This window comes from Pan paniscus, chromosome 11 (assembly GCF_029289425.2).
Source record: "Pan paniscus chromosome 11, NHGRI_mPanPan1-v2.0_pri, whole genome shotgun sequence".
Lineage (NCBI taxonomy): Eukaryota > Metazoa > Chordata > Mammalia > Primates > Hominidae > Pan > Pan paniscus.
The window spans coordinates 82,468,486-82,488,759 of record NC_073260.2 but is presented as its reverse complement, the minus strand read 5'-3'; the positions used below and the strand labels follow the sequence as shown (position 1 = coordinate 82,488,759).

The window sequence follows — 20,274 nt, the reverse complement described above, 5'->3', positions numbered from 1 at the left end:
CCTGGGACTGATTTAGAAATAGGTTATTCCTCCCTCTAGAGCCCTCTGGTGACTGGAGGAAGCCATTGCTGCAACCCCTGAGGACCTGATGGTCCTCTGTTTTTTTTGCTTTTTTTTGTTTTTTTTTTTTGAGATGGAGTTTTGTGCACCGCAATCTCCGCCTCCTGGGTTCAAGCAATTCTCCTGCCTCAGCCTCCGGAGTAGCTGGGACTACAGGCATGCGCCACCATGCCGGGCTAATTTTGTATTTTTGGTAAAGACGGGGTTGCTCCATGTTGGTCAGGCTGGTCTCAAACTCCCAACCTCAGGTGATCCACCTGCCTCTGCCTCCCAAAGTGCTGGGATTATAGGTGTGAGCCACCATGCCTCGCCAGTCCTCTGTTCTTTTTGTCCCTCTTGGTTTCTGTTTTCCACAGCTTTAATCGAAGCCACCTGGGGTAAGAGGAAATACCCATTCCGTTAGTCCTGAGGGTGCTCCGAGGGGGTTTAAGATCAAGAATAAGATTGCTTTTACCGTAAAGAACCCTGATAGACTTTGCTGGAGGTATTTCCTAGAGTTTCTACTCAGCTAGTCTTTTCTTCCTCTCATCACCAGTTCATCAGGTTTGTCATTAGAGACAGAGACATTTGCATTAACTTCAGTCATAGGTCATCAGCTTTTAAATATTCAAAAGGCTCAATTGGCAGTAAAGCAGTTTTGATGAAGTATATTCCTTGCCCTTAAAGAGCAGGAAAATCATCCAACTAGCCACACTATAATGATCCAGGGCAGTGAGGTTTGTGCTAGAAGCAAGAATGACACAGTGTGTTTTTTGAACAGAGTAATTATCTCTATTTCTTAAAGGTTATATTCTCTGTAAATCATGCGCCATGGCTATAGTTTAAAAAAATGGAGTTATCATTTTAAAAACGTCTAGCTTTCTAGAAACAAATACCCTGACATGAAAAATATCCTCTACCTTTGCTTCTGATGAATAGATCACAAGGGCCCTCTTAAGAAATGTTTTTGTCAGTTTTGAGAAGTGTGTTTATTGTGTAAAAAGAAGACAAGAAATAAATGTCTAGTTATTTTACAACCCCAATCTTTCTTAAGATGCGTTTTCTCTTTGTCATCGATCTCTCTCCCTGTATCATTTCCCTTCCCAAGTCCCTTCCAAACTCATAAAATCTCTCTCCCTGGTAGATTATCAAATCAATTTGCATTTTTTTGTTGCTATTTGGTATAGCACCTTTCTTAGGAAGGGGGAAGATGGGATGATTTGTGATCAAATGCGTTCACTGTAAAAATGAAGTCCTTGCATTTTGTGGCCTAGGGTAAAAGACATTTCTAGGAAGGGATGGGCTGGGGCAAGTGGTGTGCACGTCCAAGCCATTCGTGTTTTTTATACAGGTGAAATCTAGCTACGATGACCTTAAGGGGGAAAAAGCAATGTCACCAAAGTGCAATGTGGCCATGAAGAAGGAGAGAGGGTTATATTATTGAAAGTAGGAGTCAGCTATTACTTAATACATTGTCTGATTATATCTCACATGTGATTCTAACTTATGTGAAGAGCTAAAGATTCTTTGAACTTTCAATGAGACTATAACAGTGAATTTATCCAGAGGATATTTATCCATCCTTCTATCCATTTATATTTCATCCATACATCCATGCATCTTTCCATCCATCCATTCATACCACTAATACTTATTGAAGAGCAGCCTTTTGTGGGACACTGTAGTAGTGTGGGATGGCCTAGCCCAGATTTTCAGCCATTTCATCCCCAAGCTGGGGTCTCCTTCATCATCCACACTCCCCTATGACCTCATGGTTTGAAAGATTTTATCTACAAAATAATTCATGAAGCAACAATTAATTTGCCTCCTAATTTTTATTAGTCAAAGACAGTTTTGACTATCATTTAGCGCCTTCGACTATCAAGAGGTCACTAGCCAACAGCAAAGAAATTTGACAGCCAATTTCTATGCTTAAAAGATCCTTGGAGTCCAAAGCAGTAGTTATAAAATGACAGTCCTTGGACTATACTGTGACCCAGATGTATGTAGTTTGAGCCAAATAATAGCTGTAAAAAATGGAACCAATTGCCATAAAGTTCTGGCTTCAGTTGCGACTGGGGTTTTGGTCACATGGCTCCCTGACTTCTGTGTGGCAACACTCAGCAGCAGTGCCTCTTTAAAAGAATCCTTTGTCTCTGAATTGCCACCATCCCTGCTCTGCCAACTTACCTTCTTCTTCCATTGAGTTTGCAGCCACCATTTTTTTTTTTTTTACAGATAAGGAAACAGAGTTCTGAGAAATTAACTTATCCAAGGCTACACAATTATGAAGCAATAGAACTTGACCTGAAATTTGAGTTTCCGTGCATTGTGCGCTAATATCTTTCTAAGTTGCTGCTCTCCTATAAGCCTTGTCCCTGCATGGCCCCAGGGTGTTACCACTGTCTCCTTCATAGCGTGGCAGCTATCCAAATTTGCAGCATTATCTAATGCTCTGCATAAAGATGGCTCCTAAAAGGATTTGCAAGAGATAATGTCCCTCTCTAAGTGAAAGATTGGAAATGACAGACTGGGAACTCTCATTTCCTTTCCATTTAGGATGTAGAAAGGCATGAGATATTGATCTCTCCTAACACCAAAATAACACCAACAAGCTGGCTAAATTACAAAATCATATTTTTTGAACCCATCTGAGAGCTGAAGATGCAAATCGACCTGAATGTATTAAAATCCAGAATGTCTTTCTTAGGAGAGTAGAGACGCATAGCTGCTTTCACTTCTGGTGGAGTGACAGGAAGAGAAGGATTACACCCTAGGTCAGGGCTAAGGGCAACTAGGCAAACTTTTAACCAGCACGAGAGCTGAGTGAAATCCCCTAGAGGCACTCCAGACCTTCAGCCTGGGTGGGGAAGCCCTTGCTGATGGCAGGAGGCAGGATGACAGGGAGGAGAAAAGTCTTCTAAAGTCCAGAGAGCCAGGGATGACACTGAAGAGCAAAGGAATCTCTCTCCAGCCCACATTCCACAGGAATGCTCTAAAGCATAGACAGCTCCCTGCAGTCGCTGAGTGCTAAAGTCCCAAGCCCTGCTGAAGGGCAAGTCTTGAGAGCACTCCCAAACATTTGAAGCCAGTGGTGTGGAAAATCTTTTATTCCAACAAAGCTAAATCTAAGTAAAGTTGCAACCAAGTTGCAGCAAAATGTAATCTAAGCCAAATTGAGAATTCTGTTTTTCAGAAGTAGAAGACCATTATATTGGTCTTCTACACCATTACATTGCTCTTCTGCCCATAGGTTTCATTCTAGAGCTCCTAGGCTCAGATGGGTCAGAGGGAACCAGAACCACCCCCTTCCCTGCCAACTGTGTTCCAAGCAGTCCAGCTCATTGCTGGCAAGATCCACATCTTATTCCACAATTAATGTCCACTAATAATTGACATTTATTCCTGGGATGCTATCTGGTTTTGTACTGTATGTAATGGTATGCTAAAGGAGGATCAATAAAAGGGAGATTTTTCCTTTTTGTCTAAAAGTACTCAAAACTGGCAGAAGGGACAGCTAACTACACAATTACTTGACCTCATCTAATATATTAGAAAAGCCTATCTTTGGAGAATTGTTAGCTCTTTGAAAAGAAGTCAACTAATCACTGGTCTTTACCTTTAAATGTCTCATTAGAGACACTTAATCTGAGTGGAACATTTCCTGATGCAATATTTGATGGACAGAAAATCATTATTTTCCATTACCAGAATTTTTGCCAGAAACAGATGCCTAGTGGGAGATTCAAGGAAAAAATCCCAACCTTTCTATTTAATTGATCTTAGTATCTTCCTGAAAAAACGGATCATTAAATGGTTTCTTCCTTGGTGAGTCTGGGCCTCAGGAGTCTCCAGTCCTATCAGGGTCCCTGCCTTTTCTCCTTTGGTTTTGATCTTTTTGCCTTCTCTGAGCATTTGCAGTTAGTTTTTCCCTGTGTGTGACATTTTCAATTAAGTCTTTTAAATGCTTAGCCAGTGGAGATCTGAGGTTAAGCCCAAAGCAAATGATGCTTACTTGAGAATTATTTTAAAGATGGGCCTTTGGTTTGTGGTAAATATTTCGACATCCTGCTTGACATTCCCCTCAGCACAGTATTTCTGACTTCAGCCATATGTAGGGCTAGCAAGGGAGCACATGGTAGTCTGAGGGCAAGGACAGAACATACTGTGTGTTAAGCACTAGTCTAACAGATTTGCATCTGTTACCTGCTTAATCTTTGCATCAAATCTTGGAGGTAGGTACTCTTTTTACAGAAACACCTTCATTTTTTAGAATCAAATAGACATGGCTTCCTGTGGTTTCATGTTCCTGTGTTCTGGACCCAGATCAGGGTTCAGAAAACCATTTTTTATACCGGGTCAACTAGCAAATATTTTAGGCTTTGTAGAACATACAGTCTTCATTGCAACTACTACTGTTGCAGCATGACAGCATGTGTAGACAATATGCAGATGAGTGGGTGTGATGATGTTCCAATAAAACTTTATTTATAGACACTGAAATTTGGATGTCATGTAATTGTCATGAGTCATGAAATATTATTCTTTTGATTTATTTAAACTATGTAAGAATGTAAAACCCATTCTTAGTTTGAGGGCTGTACAAAATCAGGTGGCAGGCAGTCCAGATTTGGCCTGCAGGTTTTAGTTTCAGATTAAAATGGAGATATCACTATTCTCTAATCAGATCTGAGTATCAGTTACCTGGAATGAATTGCCTTATCATTGATAAATGGCAATGTTTATCATTTGAAAAAGTTGCAATTTAAATGAATTTTTTAGGTGGGTTGCAGTGGCTTACCGCTGTAATCTTTGCACTTTGGGAGGCTGAGGTGGGAGGATCACTTGAGCCCAGGAGTTCGGGACCAGCGTGGGCAACATGGTGAAATCCCGTCTCTACAAAAAATACAAAAATTAGCCAGATGTAGTGGCATGCTCCTGTAGTCCTAGCTATAGGAGGCTGAGGTGGGAGGATCACTTGAGTCTGGGAGGTCAAGGCTGCAGTGAACTGAGATCGCATCACTGCACTCCAGCCTGGGCGATAGAGTGAGACCCTGCCTCAAATAAATGAATTAAATAAATAAATAAATTTAAAAATAGATTTATCAAGTATAAGTGCCATTTTGTTACATAGATATATTGCATAGTGGTGAAGTGTGGGCTTTTAGCGTAACCATCACTGGAATAGTGTACATTGTACCCATGAAGTAATTTCTCATCCCTCACCCCCTCCCACTCTGTCACCCTCTGAGTCTCCAGTGTCTATTATTCCACACTCTATGTCCATGTGACACATTATTTAGCTTCCACTTATCAATGAGAAGATGTAGTATTTGACTTTGTTTCTGTGTTATTAATGGCCTCCAGTTCCATCTGCCTTGCTTTTTTAAAACATAAAAGGTGGATAGAAATCATGTCATTTTGAAATGCTGTGCCATGGCACGCAGGAGAGCAGGCAGATGGCTCTTGACCATAAGATATTGGTGATGATGTTGGTACCAGCCCTGACAAGCACTTTAAAACCAGGTCAGCTTGCATTTGCATCCTGCGTTTGCCCATACATGACTAGTGAGGGCAAATGTCAATTGACCTTGAGCAATAATCTTGAGCAAGTTATTTTTCTCTTTGAATGTCAGAACTCTCATCCACAAAAGGGAAGATAAAGATTCCAAGTTTCTGAATAAGGGAAAAAATATATATATGCTTGGCAATATAAAAAATGTTATGCTGCTTGGAATTGTGGAGTTTAGTACAAGATAGCTCTGCATACATGTATCTATGATCCTCTTGATCAATAAATACCCTTTAGTTTGGGGGTCCTTGTGGACTGCATAATATTTCATCCCATGATTTCTTTATTAAAAAGGCAGAAATTGTGTGTCTTTTCATCATTACAAAATGTATAATATGTAAAAGAGCATTTTCAGAGTATATACAATATGTGTGGGATTTAAAGAATAATTGAAAAAACATCCATGATCCCCTAACATTGCTTGTGAATGAGAACATCACCAGCTGTTCTGAAGTCTCCTATGTGCCCCTCCCAGACCACCTCCCTCTCTCCTCCCATAGGTACACTTTTCTGAATTTTGGGTTGCTTATTCTCTTGTTTTGCTTTTATAAATTTACTTTATACATATGTATTAGTCAATGATGTATTGCTTCAGTTTTGCCTATTTTCACTTTCATATAAATGGACTCATACTGTATTCTCGTGTCTCATTTCTTCCCTAGCAACATTGTATTTATGAGATTCTTCCACAGTGATACATACAGCCATAGGTCTTTATTTTCACTTCTGTGTAATTAATTTTCTATCATATGAACTTCCCATGTTTTATGTATCCATTCTCCTGTTGATGAACATTTGGGTTGCTTCCAGGTTTTTGCTATTGCTGACAGAGTTACTATGGCTTCTTAAATAATTCTCCTAAGGTACATGTACAGGACTCCCTAGTGTAAGTACAAGCCTAAGTGTGGAACTTGCCAGAGTTTGCACTTTAACTTTTCTAGGAAATGGCAGTTAGGTTGCTCTACCTTATGTTCACACCAACAATAGGTGAGAGTTCCCAGGGCTTCCAGTGACTTTTAACACATTAGTTTTGCTTTGCTCATTTTTGAAAGCCATAGAAATAGAATCATACAGTGTATATCCATTTATATCTGGTATTTTAGCCTGTTTTTTCTTGCTATAACTGAATACCAGAGGCTAGGTAATTTATAAAGAAAAGAAATTTATTTTTTAGAGTTCTGGAGGCTTGGAAGTTTAAGGTCTGGGGACTGCATCTGGTGAGGGCCTTCATGCTGGTGGGGACTCTCTGCAGAGTCCTGAAGTGGTGCAAGGCAGCACATGAAGAGGGCATGAGCACGGCAAACTGAATATATTCATGAAGGCAAAACACTCACGAAATCAGTCACCTCTTAAAAGCCTCACCTCTTAATACTGTGACTTTGGGGATTAAGTTTCAACATGAGTTTTGGAGGGGACAAATATTTGAACTGTAGCATTTGGCTTCTTTTGTTCAATGTTATTTTTGTGATATTCATTCATCTCGTAGTGTGTAGCTTTAAGTCAGCAATTTTCATGCCTGTATAGTATTCCATTGCCTATTCATTCTACTCTTGATAGACATTTGAGTTGTTTTCTAGTTTTTGCTATTACAAATAACACTACTATGAAAATTCTATCTATTTCTTGGTGCAACATGCACTAATTTCTGTTGCATATATAACTATGAGTGGAATTGCTGTATTATAGGGTAAACATGTTCAACTTTAGTAGATAATGCCAAAGAGTTTTCCAGATTAGTTCCACCAAATTTCCACCAGAAGTACATGAGGGTTTCTTGTGCTGTACATTCTCACCAGTGCTTGCTTTTGTTAGTCTTTTTAACTGTAGCTACCAGATGGAGACGTTAGTGGTTTCTCAGAGTTTTAATTTGCATTTACTGATAGCATAGAACATAGCTGACTAGATATAGGAGTATGTGCCTCCTTCACAGAGAGGAACCAGTATAATAAGTAGATATATTTCAAACAGCTAGTCTAGGAGAGACTTCTGGGATTCACCAGAGAGGAGATGGGAAGCACTTGAAGTAAGGAGAGGGTTCGAGGCAGCTTGCCCAGCTGGGAACTGACTAATATTCAGGAGAGGTTCCTGGGCATGGAGAAACGGTAAGAGAGAAACCTCCAGGGATCAGCTTTTATGATCTTGTGTATGAGAGAAACTCTTGACCCATTAGGGCCTAGGGCCTGACATGTGGAACTGCCTAAAGATTGCACATTCCTCTAGAAAGAGAACCCACATGGAATCCCACAGGCATCCAAGCCTACAGTGGCCTCTGCTGGGCAACATTTTGAGAGCCTAGATACTGGGGAGCTACAGACATGGTTGCTGCTGCAGAGCTGCTGCAAGGAGGGGAGAGGAGAATGGGTGCTCCTACATACCCCTAGGAGGATCCCTACTGCCTTGTTGTGAGCTGCTGTTGAGACTGAGATGTGAGTGGGCTGCACTCTCCACAGCTTCTTGTCCACACTGCTTGCTTGGGAGAGATCCCACCCTCCCTGTTCCTAGGCCCAAGGCATCATTTTGAGAGTTTAATGATGGACTGCCATTTGACCTTGGACTGTTTGGGTTGGTGTGGTTGCAGTTGCCACCTGGCCAAGGAGGGACAGGGAAGCCAGGCTGTCCTATCATATATAGGACAATGCCCACTGCCCTGCAATGGGCTGCTGTGAGACTGAGATGTGAGTGGACATCCACATCTTCTTGTCCATACTTCCTGCCTGGGAAGGGCCCTGGTCTCCCTGGTCGTAAGTCTTAGGTGTCATTTTAGAGAGTTTAACACTAGGCTGCACTCCACCGTGGGCCGAGTTCAAGTTGTCATGGCTGCAACCACGTCCAGTTGAAGAGGGACAAGGAAACTAGGCTCTCTTTTGCATACCCAGGACCATACCCACTGCTCTTCTAGGGGCTGCTGTGAGATAAAGACTCAAGTGGACTGACACTCAAGAGGATATAACAATTCTAGATATATATGCACCCAAAATCAGTGCACCCCCATTCAAAAAACAGATATTACTAGACCTAAAGAAAGAGACAGACAGAAATACAACAATAGTGGGAAGTTCAACACCCCACTCACAGTACTAGACAGATCATCAAGACAGAATATTAACAAAGAAACTTTGAACTGAAGTTGGACTTTAGACCATGTAGACTTAGACATTTACAGAACGTTCTACCCAATAGCTACAGAAAATACATTCTTTTCATTAGTACATGGAAAAAATCTCCATAGTAGGCCACAGAAAATGTCTTAACAAATTTTTTAAAAATTGAAATTGTATTAAATATCTTCCCAGACCACAGCAGAATAAAGCTAGAAATCACTACCAAGAGGAATGCTTGAAACTGTACAATACATATAAATTAAATGGCATGCTCCTGAATGATCACTGGATGAATAAGGAAATTAAGACAAATTTAAAAATTTTTTGAAATTAATGAAAACGAAAACACAATATAACAAAACCTGTGGAATACAGCAAAAGCATTGCTAAGAGGGAAATTTATAGCATTAAACGCCTACATCAAAAAAGTAGAAAGATCACAAAATAACCTAACATTGTACCTGAAGTAACTAGAAAAACAAGAACAAACTAAACACACACTTAGCAGAAGAAAAGAAATAACAAAGATCAGAGCAGAACGAAATGGAGATAAAAAATTACAAAAGATCAACCAAACAAAAAGTTGGTTCTTTTGTTTTGAAAAAAGATAAACAGAATTGATAAACCATTGTCTAGACTAACCAAGAAAAGGAGAAGATCCAAATAACACAATCAGAAGTGAAAAAGGAGACATTACAACTGAAACCACAGAAATACAAAAGATCATCAGAGACTATTATGAACAGCTATATACTCACAAACCAGAAAACCTAGAGGAAATGTATAAATTCCAGCCTCACAAGATTGAACCAGGAAGAAATAAAACTTCTGAACTGACCAATAATGAGTAGTGAGACTGAGTCAGTAATAAAAAAATCTCTCAGCAACAACAACAACAACAAAACAAAAAAACAACATCCATCCAGGATCAGATGGATTCACAGCTGAATTCTAGAGAACATGCAAGGAAGAACTAATACCAATCTTCCTGAAACTGTTCTAAAAAATAGAAGATGAGAGAGTTCTCCTTAACTCATTCTGCAAGGCCAGTATCACCCTGATACCCAAAACAGAGAAAGACACAACAAAAAAGAAAATTACAGATCAATATCCCTGATGAACATAAATGCAAAAGTCTTCAACAAAATACTAGCAAATCAGATCCAACAACACATAAAAAGAAAATACACCATGATCAGGTGGGATTTATCCCAGGGATGCAATGATTGTTCAATATACATAAATCCATAAATGTGATACATCACATACAGAATTAAGGACAAAAACCACATGATCACCTCAATAGATGAAGAAAAAGTGTTTGATAAACTTCAGCATCTCTTCATGAGAAAATCCTCAACAACCCAGACATAGAAGGAACATATCTTAATATAATCAAGGCAATATATGACAAACCCACAGCCAACATCATATTTAACCGGATAAAGTTCAAAGCATTCCCTCTGAGAACTGGAACAAGACAAAGATGCCCACTTTCATCACTCTTTTTCAACATAGTACTGGAAGTCCTTGCTAGAGCAATCAGACTAGAGAAAAAAAAAGACATCCAAGTTGGAATAAAGGAAGTCAAATTATCCCTGTTTGCTGATGGTATGGTTTCTATCTAGAAAACCCTAAAATCGCTACCAAAAGATTCTTAGATTTCATAAATGAATTCAGTAAAGTTTTGGAATACAAAATATATATGCAGAATCTGTAGTATTATTATACATTGTATTAGTCAATTTTCACACTGCTGATAAAGACATATCCAAGACTGGGCAATTTACAAAAGAAAGAAGTTTATTGGACTTACAGTTCTACATGGCTTGGGAGGCCTCACAATTATGGTGGAAGGCAAGGAGGAGCAAGTCACATCTTACATGGATGGCAGCAGGCAAACAGAGAGCTTGTGCAGAGAAACTCCCATTTTTAAAACCATTGGATCTCATCTGACCCATTCACTATCACGAGAACAGCAAGGGAAAGACCCACCCCATGATTCAATCATCTCCCACTGGGTTGCTCCCACAACACATGGTCACTTGAGGTCAGGAGTTCAAGACCAGCATGGCCAACATGGTGAAACCCCGTCTCTACTAAAAGTACAAAAATTAGCCGGACCTGGTGGCACATGCCTGTAATCCCAGCTACTCAGGAGGCTGAGGCAGGAGAATCCCCTGAACCTGGGAGGCGGAGGTTGCAGTGAGCCAAGATCATGCCACTGCACTTCAGCCTGGGTGACAGAGCAAGACTCCATCTAAATAAATAAATAAATAATCCTGGGAAAATTGATAGCTGCATGCAGAAGAGTGAAACTGGACCCATACGTCTCACCATAAACAAAAATTAACTCAAGGTGGATTAAAGATCTAAACATAAGACCTTGAACTATAAAAATCCTAGAAGAAAACCTAGGAAAAACTCTTCTGGACATTCACCAAAGAATTTGTGACCAATTCCTCAAATTAAAATGCAACAAAACAAAAATAGGCAAATGGGACTTAATTAAACTAAAATGCAGCAAAACAAAAATAGGCAAATGAGACATAATTAAACTAAAAAGCTTCTGCACAGCAAAAGAAATAATTAACAGAGTAAACAGACAACCTACAGAATGGGAAAAAATACTTGCAAACTATGGGTCTGACAAAGGGCTAATATCTGGAATTTACATGGAACTCAAACAACTCAACAAGAAAAAAAAACAACCCCCCTTAAAAAATGAGCAAAGAACATTGAAGGCCATTTTTCAGAAGAAGACATCCAAGTGGCCAAGAAACCTGAAAAAAATGCTCAACATCACTAAACATCAGAGAAATGCAAATTAAAACCACAATGAGAGACTGTCTTACACCAGTCAGAAAGACTATTACTAAAAAGTCAAAAAACAACAGATGTTGTCAAGGATGCAGAGAAAAGAAAACACTTATAACCTGTTGGTAGGGATGTAAATTAAAACAACTTTTTGGGAACAGTGTGGAGATTTCTTAAAGAACTAAAAATAGAACTACTATTTGATCCAGCAATCTCACTATTTTCCCTTTGTGTATATATATCTACCCAAAGGAAAAGAAATCATCATATCAAAGAGATACCGGCACTCATATGTTTATTACAGCACTATTCACAATGGCAAATATATGGAATCAGCTAAGTGTCCATCAATGGAGAACTGGACAAGGAAAATGTGATATACACACACACACACACACACACACACACATATTATATATAATATATATAGCATGGAATACTATTGAGCCGTAAAAAGAATGAGATCACGTCTTTTGCAGTAACTTGGATAGAACCAGAGGCTATTATCCTTAGTGAAATAACTCAGAAACAGAAAAGGCAAATACTGCATGTTCTCACTTATAAGTTGGAACTAAACAATGAAGACACATGGGCATACAGAGGAGAGTAATAGACATTGGAAACTACAAGATATGGGATGGTGGGAGGAGGTGAGGGTTACAATGTTCATTGTTTGCGTGACAGTTGCACTAAAAGCCCAGACTTTAACACTATGGAATATATGCACATAGGAAATCTGCACTTGTACCTCCTAAATATATAGAAAATAGACATTAAAAAATAAATAAAATAATTTACATTTTCTTGATCATAAGAAGCTAAGCACATTTTCATGTAGTTATTGGCTAGTTAGACGTCCTATTTGGTAAGTGCCTATGAAGTCTTTTGCTTATTGTGCAGAGGTTGGGGTCGTGGTTACTGGTTTTGAAACATATTTTGTTGCTGATTATTGATTTACAGGAGTTTAAAAAATATTCCAGATTGGTGTCCTTTTTTGGTTGTACGTGTTGCTGACAGCTTTTCCCATACTGTAGCTTGCCTTTTTCCACCCTGGCTGGTATCTCCTGATGAACAGATGTCCTTGAGTTTAAGGGTGTGTCCTCAGGGGCTGTGTAGCACTGGTACCCTGCTGCCATCTGGGATTGGCTGTGATTGGAAGTTAGATGCTCATCAGATTTAGGAAGGACAAGGAAGTGGTCAGAAAGAGACCACCTAGGCAAGGAAAAATTATTCGCTTTTCAAAGTGAACATCCAAATGATAACATTTCACAATTATCTTGCTCCTATATTGAAGAGGGTATGCTTTGAAAACAAACTTGAGTTTTATGAATAAATGACATGTAGCTTTTAAAAAGGTGGTGACAGTTCAATGAATAATGAGAATGGCTAGCTCTGTAGATCAGAGGAGTACTTATTAGTGGGTGGTAGAATGAGGGCCTTTCAAGTAAACTGGGAGGATCACCCTGAGCAAAGCTGATTGCCCAAGGCTATGGGAGGCACAGGGCTGCTTTGGCTCTGGTCCTGGTTCACTTTAGTCTTGGTCTGGGTCGTTAGGGTGAAGTTTTGCATTGAGGGCCAGAAGAGTGGGTTGCTGCTTAGTGACATGCTGGGTATTTTGACTGCTTTGTCCCTAGTTGGGAAGGTGAGATGAGTATACAAATGAGTGTGTGTGTGTGTGTGTGTGTGTATGCATGAGAGACGGCTCAATAATATGTGAATTCAATATTCACATATTGAATTTGTTTTCTGTATTTTTTTTTTAAGGCAGGATCTTTCTTGCTCTGCCACCCAGGCTGAAGGACAGTGGCACGATCATAGTGCACAATATCTGGCTAATTAAAAAAAAAATTTTTTTTAGAAGTGACCTTGCTACGTTGCCAGGCTTGTTTTGAACTTCTGGGCTCAAGCGATCCTCCCACCTTAGCCTCCCAAAGTGTTGGGATAACAGGCATGAGCCACTGCACCAAGCCTGACTTCGATAATTTTCTGTATGGTTTATTTGTTGGTGGAGAGTAAGATATTACTTCAAGAACTTGAGAGATGGAGAGAGAAATACCATATGGATTAAGAAAACCTTCCAGAAATCTCTTTTCCCATCCCTGTCAATATAGTTGTTAATTTTCCTGAGTCCATTGTTACTTTATCAAAAGGAAAAAAATTATAATGACTATGTCTTGAAAAGAAAAGAATCAAAGAAATGGCCCAAGATAGTAATTGCTGGATCGAAAGTGCCCACAAGTACTGATTGGGATGAATACATAAAGATATTCTCTATATACATATATCACAGTGAAATTTCAGAACACTAAAATGAATAAGGAAATCTTGAAAAGCTTTAGACTTTATTTTTCTGAAGCACAAATTTGACTTAATCCCTCAGGAGTATTCTGTAGATGGCTTTAAAAATGATCTTTTCTATTAAAAGAAAAAGGTCGCCAGGTGAATGATCTTTTCTATTAAAAGAAAAAGGTGGCCATGACTCATGCCTGCAATCCCAGCACTCTGGGAGACTGAGGCAGGTGGATTGCTTGAGATCAGGACTTCAAGACCAGCCTGGCTAACATGGCGAAACCCCATCTCTACTAAAAACAAAAATTAGCTGGGCATGGTGGTGGGCACCAGTAATCCCAGCTACTCCGGAGGTTGAGGCAGGAGAATCATTTGAACCTGGGAGGCAGAGGTTGCAGTGAGCTGAGATCGCACCACTGCACTCCAACCTGGGCAATAGAGTGAGACTCTGTCTCAAAAAAAAAAAAAAGAAAAAAAAGGAGAAAAAAGAATAAGGTGGCATATATGTCAATCTTCCCTTCCTTCACCGAGTCCTTATGGATAACAGGAAAAGCATTAGAAAAGGAATAGGAGAAAATATCTTTGGATCAGAAATCCTGCAACATCTGTGGAAGATAGGAAACAGAAGGGATCCAGGCCAGACACAGACTTAGAATAGCAGTGGTTCTGGGTTTCTGGGTGCCTCCAGGAATACACACAACAGCCATCACAGTGAGTGGGCAACTACATTTGAAGCAAGTGGACAACTTTGACCCCTCCCTCTGGTTGCTTTGTGCTGAGTCATGGGCAGCAGCAGGCTTGAGCAGAAGGTACCCTGTGTGCGTGCCTAGAACTAGAACCTTCGGCCCCCAGTCAAGTTACTGATACATGTTGTATTAGTCGTTCTTGCATTGCTATAAAGAACTACACGAGACGGGGTAATTAAGAGGTTTAATTGTCTCACAGTACCACAGGCTGAACAGGAAGCATGGCTGGAGAGTCCTCAGGAAACTTACAAACGTGGTGGAAGGCAAAGAGGAAGGAGGCACATCTTATGTGGCTGGAGCCTGAGGAAGAGAGAGCAGGGGGAGGTGCTACACACTTGTAAACAACCAGATCTTGTGAGGACTCACTATCCCGAGAATAGCAAGGGAGAAATCTGCCCCCATGATCCAATCACCTCCCGCCAGGCCCCTCCTCCAACACTGGGGATTACAATTCGACATGAAATTTGGGTGGGGACACAAATCCAAATCATATCACATGCTCTTCCACACTGCACATCCCACTCTTCCCTCAACCTCTGGAGGCTGATACATCAAATATAAAAATGAGAGTCCAACAGGAATCACCAAACACTTAAGGAAACATCAGCTCCACGAATTACAGACTCTGAGTCAGCATACAAAATGACCTTCACCAAGAAAGCAGCATTAATGCAGCCAACAAGATTGGACCTTAATAGAAATGAAGTGGTACCCTCAGAGGGATAGGAGGAATTCATGATCATGAGCTGAGAACAGGCTGCTATTTGAAGATCCACATAGATATTACATTGGAAATGAAATATTTCATTGATATTTTTAAAAAAACCAATCAATGAGAGAAGCAGCAGAATGTGCACAGCTGAAGAATAAATTAGCAGGCTGGACATTTGAATTAAGAAATAATTCAGAGCATAGTACCAAAAGACAGAGATATAAAGAATGAAACCAAGATTAAAAGACCTAGGACCTAGGAGTTTCAAGACCCATTTATTAGGGCCTCTCAAAGGAGATAAGAGAGAGAGTGGGAGAGAGAGAGAGTGGTGGAGGAAGTGGGGAAGGGAAGAAAAGAATCAAGAAATAGTCAAAGAAAGATATGCATTGCTGGATTAAAAGGATCTACACTGTGCGGATCATGATGAATAAATAAAGATGCTCCCTAGACATACCACAGTGACTTCAGACGTATCAGTGTAACTCCAGTGCACTAAAGGTAAAGAGATTGTGAAGGGCTCTAGGAATAAAGTAGATGGGATACTGTTTTGATTTAGAGGTATGATGACTCTGCTATCTTGAGGGGGTGGGGGGACAATCCATCTTTGGGAAGGAAGTTAAGTGGAGATAGATTTAATATTGCAATATAATTTTACATTTTGAAAATAAAATGAATTCCTGTTGTTTTCTTTAGCAAACTCTGCTTGGTTGCTAGAATTACATAAATATCCTTGGGGAATGATTGAGATTCTCTAAAATACATGTAGGATATTAATATTAGTCAAAGTGGGGTCTTTGAAATGTTGCATAGTCTTTCTTTAGATGTTAGCCCTGAAAGGGCTTCGCGGTCATCTATATTTGCAGCCCTTTTCTCCCTGAGGCCAAGACCTTGTTTACCACCTCGCAGGACAGTGCTAGGACTAGTGGTTGAGATTTCCTTTTGAAGTCCAGGGCTCTCTGTGGGATGGTTGACAATTCTTTTGGCCCTGATGGCTCTGTTTAGGCTTGTTGATGGGGTAACAGGATTGTGCATTTTTTTCCCTGAGCAAGAAGGCATGCCATTTAACCTGGATAATGTTTTTAAATTAGCAGAAAGAACAGATGATTAGTTTTATTTCGTATTAAGATTGAATTTGCAAGGGCCTGCTTATTGGTAACTTGATAACCTTGATTAACTGTACGGATCACTGGAGCACTCAGAGTGCGTGTGGGTGTTATGGAACAATTAACTACAGAACACAAGCTCGGGTTCCTTAGCAAAGGACTCCTTGTGGTGAGAAATAATGATCAGTCTTACTGATTACTGTTTATGTAAGGGTTTTTCTCTTTATTTAGCTTAGAACACCATACTTTATTGAATGAAGGGATTCCGAGTTTCTATCCTTTTCCATTTTAACTGCCTCAACTTTTCTTGTGTGATTTTAGGGGGCAGAGCCCACCAGTTGCTGAATTTAACTTGCTCCTGAAAGCTCACACTTTGGAAACCTACGGGGTGGATCCTCACCCATGCAAGGTAACTGCCCCTCACAGCAGGTCACCATATAATGGTTGTTTTGCCCAAAAGAGAGTTTATCTGTGCGCAGGCCTGGCAGAGCCTTGTTAAATCTTTCCCACAGCCTGGCCCACGGTCCCTCATTGGAAGGGACAACAGTGGGCTGCTGTTACATGTTTTGGCAGCTGATTTTCTCCATTGGAGTCTTCCAATTGTTCATTGATTGCCATGTAGTAGCCATATTTTCCTAAATTAACATCCATGGATTCACTCATCAAATGGATGGTTTGGCCCCTGAGGAGTTACAGGCTCCTGACACATTTACTTTCAAGGCCATTGCCAGCAAGAATGCAGTCTTTAAAAAATGGGAAAGTGGAAGGAAAAAAAAGAAAGATTTCAAGTTGCATTTTGGCATTAGGAACACTTGTTTTTATTTTTTCCTTTACTCATATTTGACAGTGTTTCTCTCAAGGATGAAACACAGACTACTTATATCAGAATCTCCTGGACCTCACCCCAGAGCTACTAAATCAGAATTCTGGGGGTACAACTGGGGAATCTGCCTTTTTAATCAAGCTCCCAAGGTGTGATACTTATAGATACATTTTCCAGAAATGTTTCACTGAAGCAATGTTCTTCTTTCCATATATTAGACTATGCATCAGCCAGACACTAGTCCTAATCCTAAACTAAGCATTTTATCAGTTAGGCTCTTAAATATAAGTTTTGGAGTTTTAGTGGCAAATTTCTTTACCCAGATTGGACTGCCTAATCTTATTTGGTAAAGCATGAGTCCTAGAGGTCTCAGCTTGGGCTGCTCATTAGAAACACCTGGAGAGCTTCATTAGCACCTGCTGACCAGAACACATCCCACACCAATTTCGTCAGGATCTGCTGGGGAGGGGGGCGGGGCGGGGCGGGGCGGAGGGCGGCGGAGGGGGGTGGTGGGTGCGGCGACCAGGCTACCCAGGTGTTTCCAATGTGCAGCCAAGGCGGAGAGCCAGGGGTACTTGTCCATACTAGCATTTACGTCCTCTTGTTCTGCCTACGCAAATGTTGGAATGTTTACCAGCGGCTCTTTCCTAGAATGGTACTAATCAGTTTATTCATTTTAGTGAATTTTATGCAGAAATTTGAACTGTATTTTATTTATTTCTTGGAGACTGACTTGATCTTTGTGTTGTTATTCCTTTGCCTTCACTTATCTACAAGACGCTTAGTTTTCCTGGTCTAGGCTGGAAGCACAGTAAGCTTTTCTGGAGATATTTTTATACTGAAATTTCCAGAAATCCTGTGAGAGATTGAATCAAAATTAGATGCTCAGGGCTTTGGCTTCATCACGTTAGAGTGCTAATGGCAAGCAAGAACGGTTTTCTCACATTACAAAGCAGACCTAGAACACAGGCAGCCCCGGAAGACACTGGGAAGTAGACATAGTGATTTGGGACTCATTCATACTTTTCCAGGAGGTTCCTAGAGGGCAGAAGGTCCGCTCCTCAAAGGGAAAAGCTACATATTCCTGAACTTCACCCAGACTTTGAAAGGCCTGCTCTTAGAAGTTCCATCTCAGAAACTTAGTTTATTGCTACAATCATTGGAATTAGTCTAAAATTAACCTAGGGTGAGGATGAATAAATATATTGGTTATCATTTATTTTATTTTTCTCAATCTAAACAGATTTTTCTTTTTTTTTCTTTTTTTTCAGGATTCAACAGGCACAACAACATTTTTAGGATTCACAGCTGCAGGCTTTGTGGTCTTTCAGGGAAATAAGAGAATCCATTTGATAAAATGGTAAGTGCCTCTTTGGAAAACTGGCTTTCCATTTTTCTTAATCTTGATTCCTCCGTCCCCTCCTTGGCTTCTCGGGCAAGTGTCAGGTAGAATGCCTGGTATCCATTTCCTTGCCTTGGAGCTTCATCATAAAGGGATGTAACATCTAGGTTGCCTTTGGTGGGGACTTGGATTTGCCAAGCTGAGGAGTCAACTTAGGAGGCGTGGGCTCAGGGGCTCTGCCTTCAAAGAGAAGGTATCCAGTGTTTCCTCACCAGTAGCTTCTACTGCTGTGGCCAAGGGGGGCACACGGATGGGTCAGGGCAGGGTAAAGGTGTGAGTTCCCATGAACAACTCAGGATCCACTCTCCCCAACTCACTTCTTTCCACTCTCCTCCTCTGTTGAGTCCTGGGTGCAAACTCACCCTTTGTTATCCAGTGTATCCGTGAAGATGCTTTTGGCAAAAGGTAGTAGGAATGTCTACTCATGATGGCTTACAAATAAGAGGACTAATCAGCTCACAGAGCAAACGTGGAGCAGTTCCCTGGTCTGTTAACTTAACTGCCTATTAACTTAAATGCCGGGAAGGATTTAGGTCTCTGTTTTTTTTTTTTTTTTTTTCTCTGCCATTCTCAGGCAGGCGCATTGGTCCTGAGGCTCCTGCTCCTGAGATGGGCATGTGCGGGACTGGCCTGCACATCTCCCCATGGCAATGCCCGGAGCCTGGAGGAGAGCAGCCCCTTCCATGTGTCTCCTTTTCAAACAAGGATAATTTTTTAGAAGCCCTGTAGGAGACTTCCTGTATACCTAATTGGACAGAATTGTGTCACATGTTTCTATTTAAACCGGTCCTTGCTGAAAAGAATGGGAACTCCAATATATAAGAACACAATTCTTTTGTAAACAGGGAAAACAGGAGTGAACATTTTGCAGTGCAGTGGATTTGCTTCTTGGAAATGGATGCAGAAGGAGGAGAAAGTCAGATACTGTGAATCCGCATCATTTCATTTACTGTATCAGAAATCACCACGTTCTTCCCACCTTGCTAAGTGGGCTGGGCAATTAATATTGTTCTGATCATTAATGTTCACGAACACTAGAGCTTCTTGGAAGAACGATGCAGCCTGACTGTAAATAATAGAATAAATAATTCTGAGCTCTGTGCAGATCCTCTCTTGGGAAGAGAATTGCTGTATAATTCACTCGAGGCTTTTCACTGCCCATTAGACCTTCACCAATGATAAGATAATACCTTGTTTCACTGCAATCTGCCTGGCATTTTTGAGTCAGATTCCTATGGGAAACTCAGGTACCTTGGTTAGCTGCCACTTTTTTTCTTCTTACCCAGAGATTTTCTTTTCTTAGGCCAGATGTCTGCAAATTGAAGTTTGAAGGGAAGACATTTTATGTGATTGGCACCCAGAAGGAGGTCAGATACTGCTTTTTTTTAACTGCCTGTTATTGTGTGTGCATGAGAGAGATTCAGGAGTAAAATATGCCTTTAGTATTGTAGTCGCCAAAGACCATGACTTTGAAGTGTACGATGATAATGAAAGCTATATGCTAAAAATATTTTAGAGGCAAACAAATGAGTACTGGGTTTGTACATTGAACAATAAAGTCAGTAAGCAATGCTGATTGTACACCCCCATGTACAAAACAGACTGGGATAGACTTTGGAAATAAAAGATGGAACCTCTCCCTACCTCTTTTTGCCAAGATACAGACATGT

General features: G+C 40.4%; 1 protein-coding gene across 6 annotated transcripts in view; it reads left to right on the top strand.

Moving 5' to 3' along the window:
* The window catches only part of FRMD3 (FERM domain containing 3), a 296,678-nt gene that overhangs the window by 209,338 nt on the left and 67,066 nt on the right, over positions 1 to 20,274 (top strand). For all 6 annotated transcript variants that reach the window (XM_003810300.4, XM_034967512.3, XM_063593988.1 and 3 more), the window contains exons 7-9: positions 16,701 to 16,788; positions 18,474 to 18,562; positions 19,908 to 19,971. In XM_003810300.4, the coding sequence (XP_003810348.3) occupies positions 16,701 to 16,788; positions 18,474 to 18,562; positions 19,908 to 19,971 (241 nt within the window). The remainder of the gene's footprint in view (positions 1 to 16,700; positions 16,789 to 18,473; positions 18,563 to 19,907; positions 19,972 to 20,274) is intronic.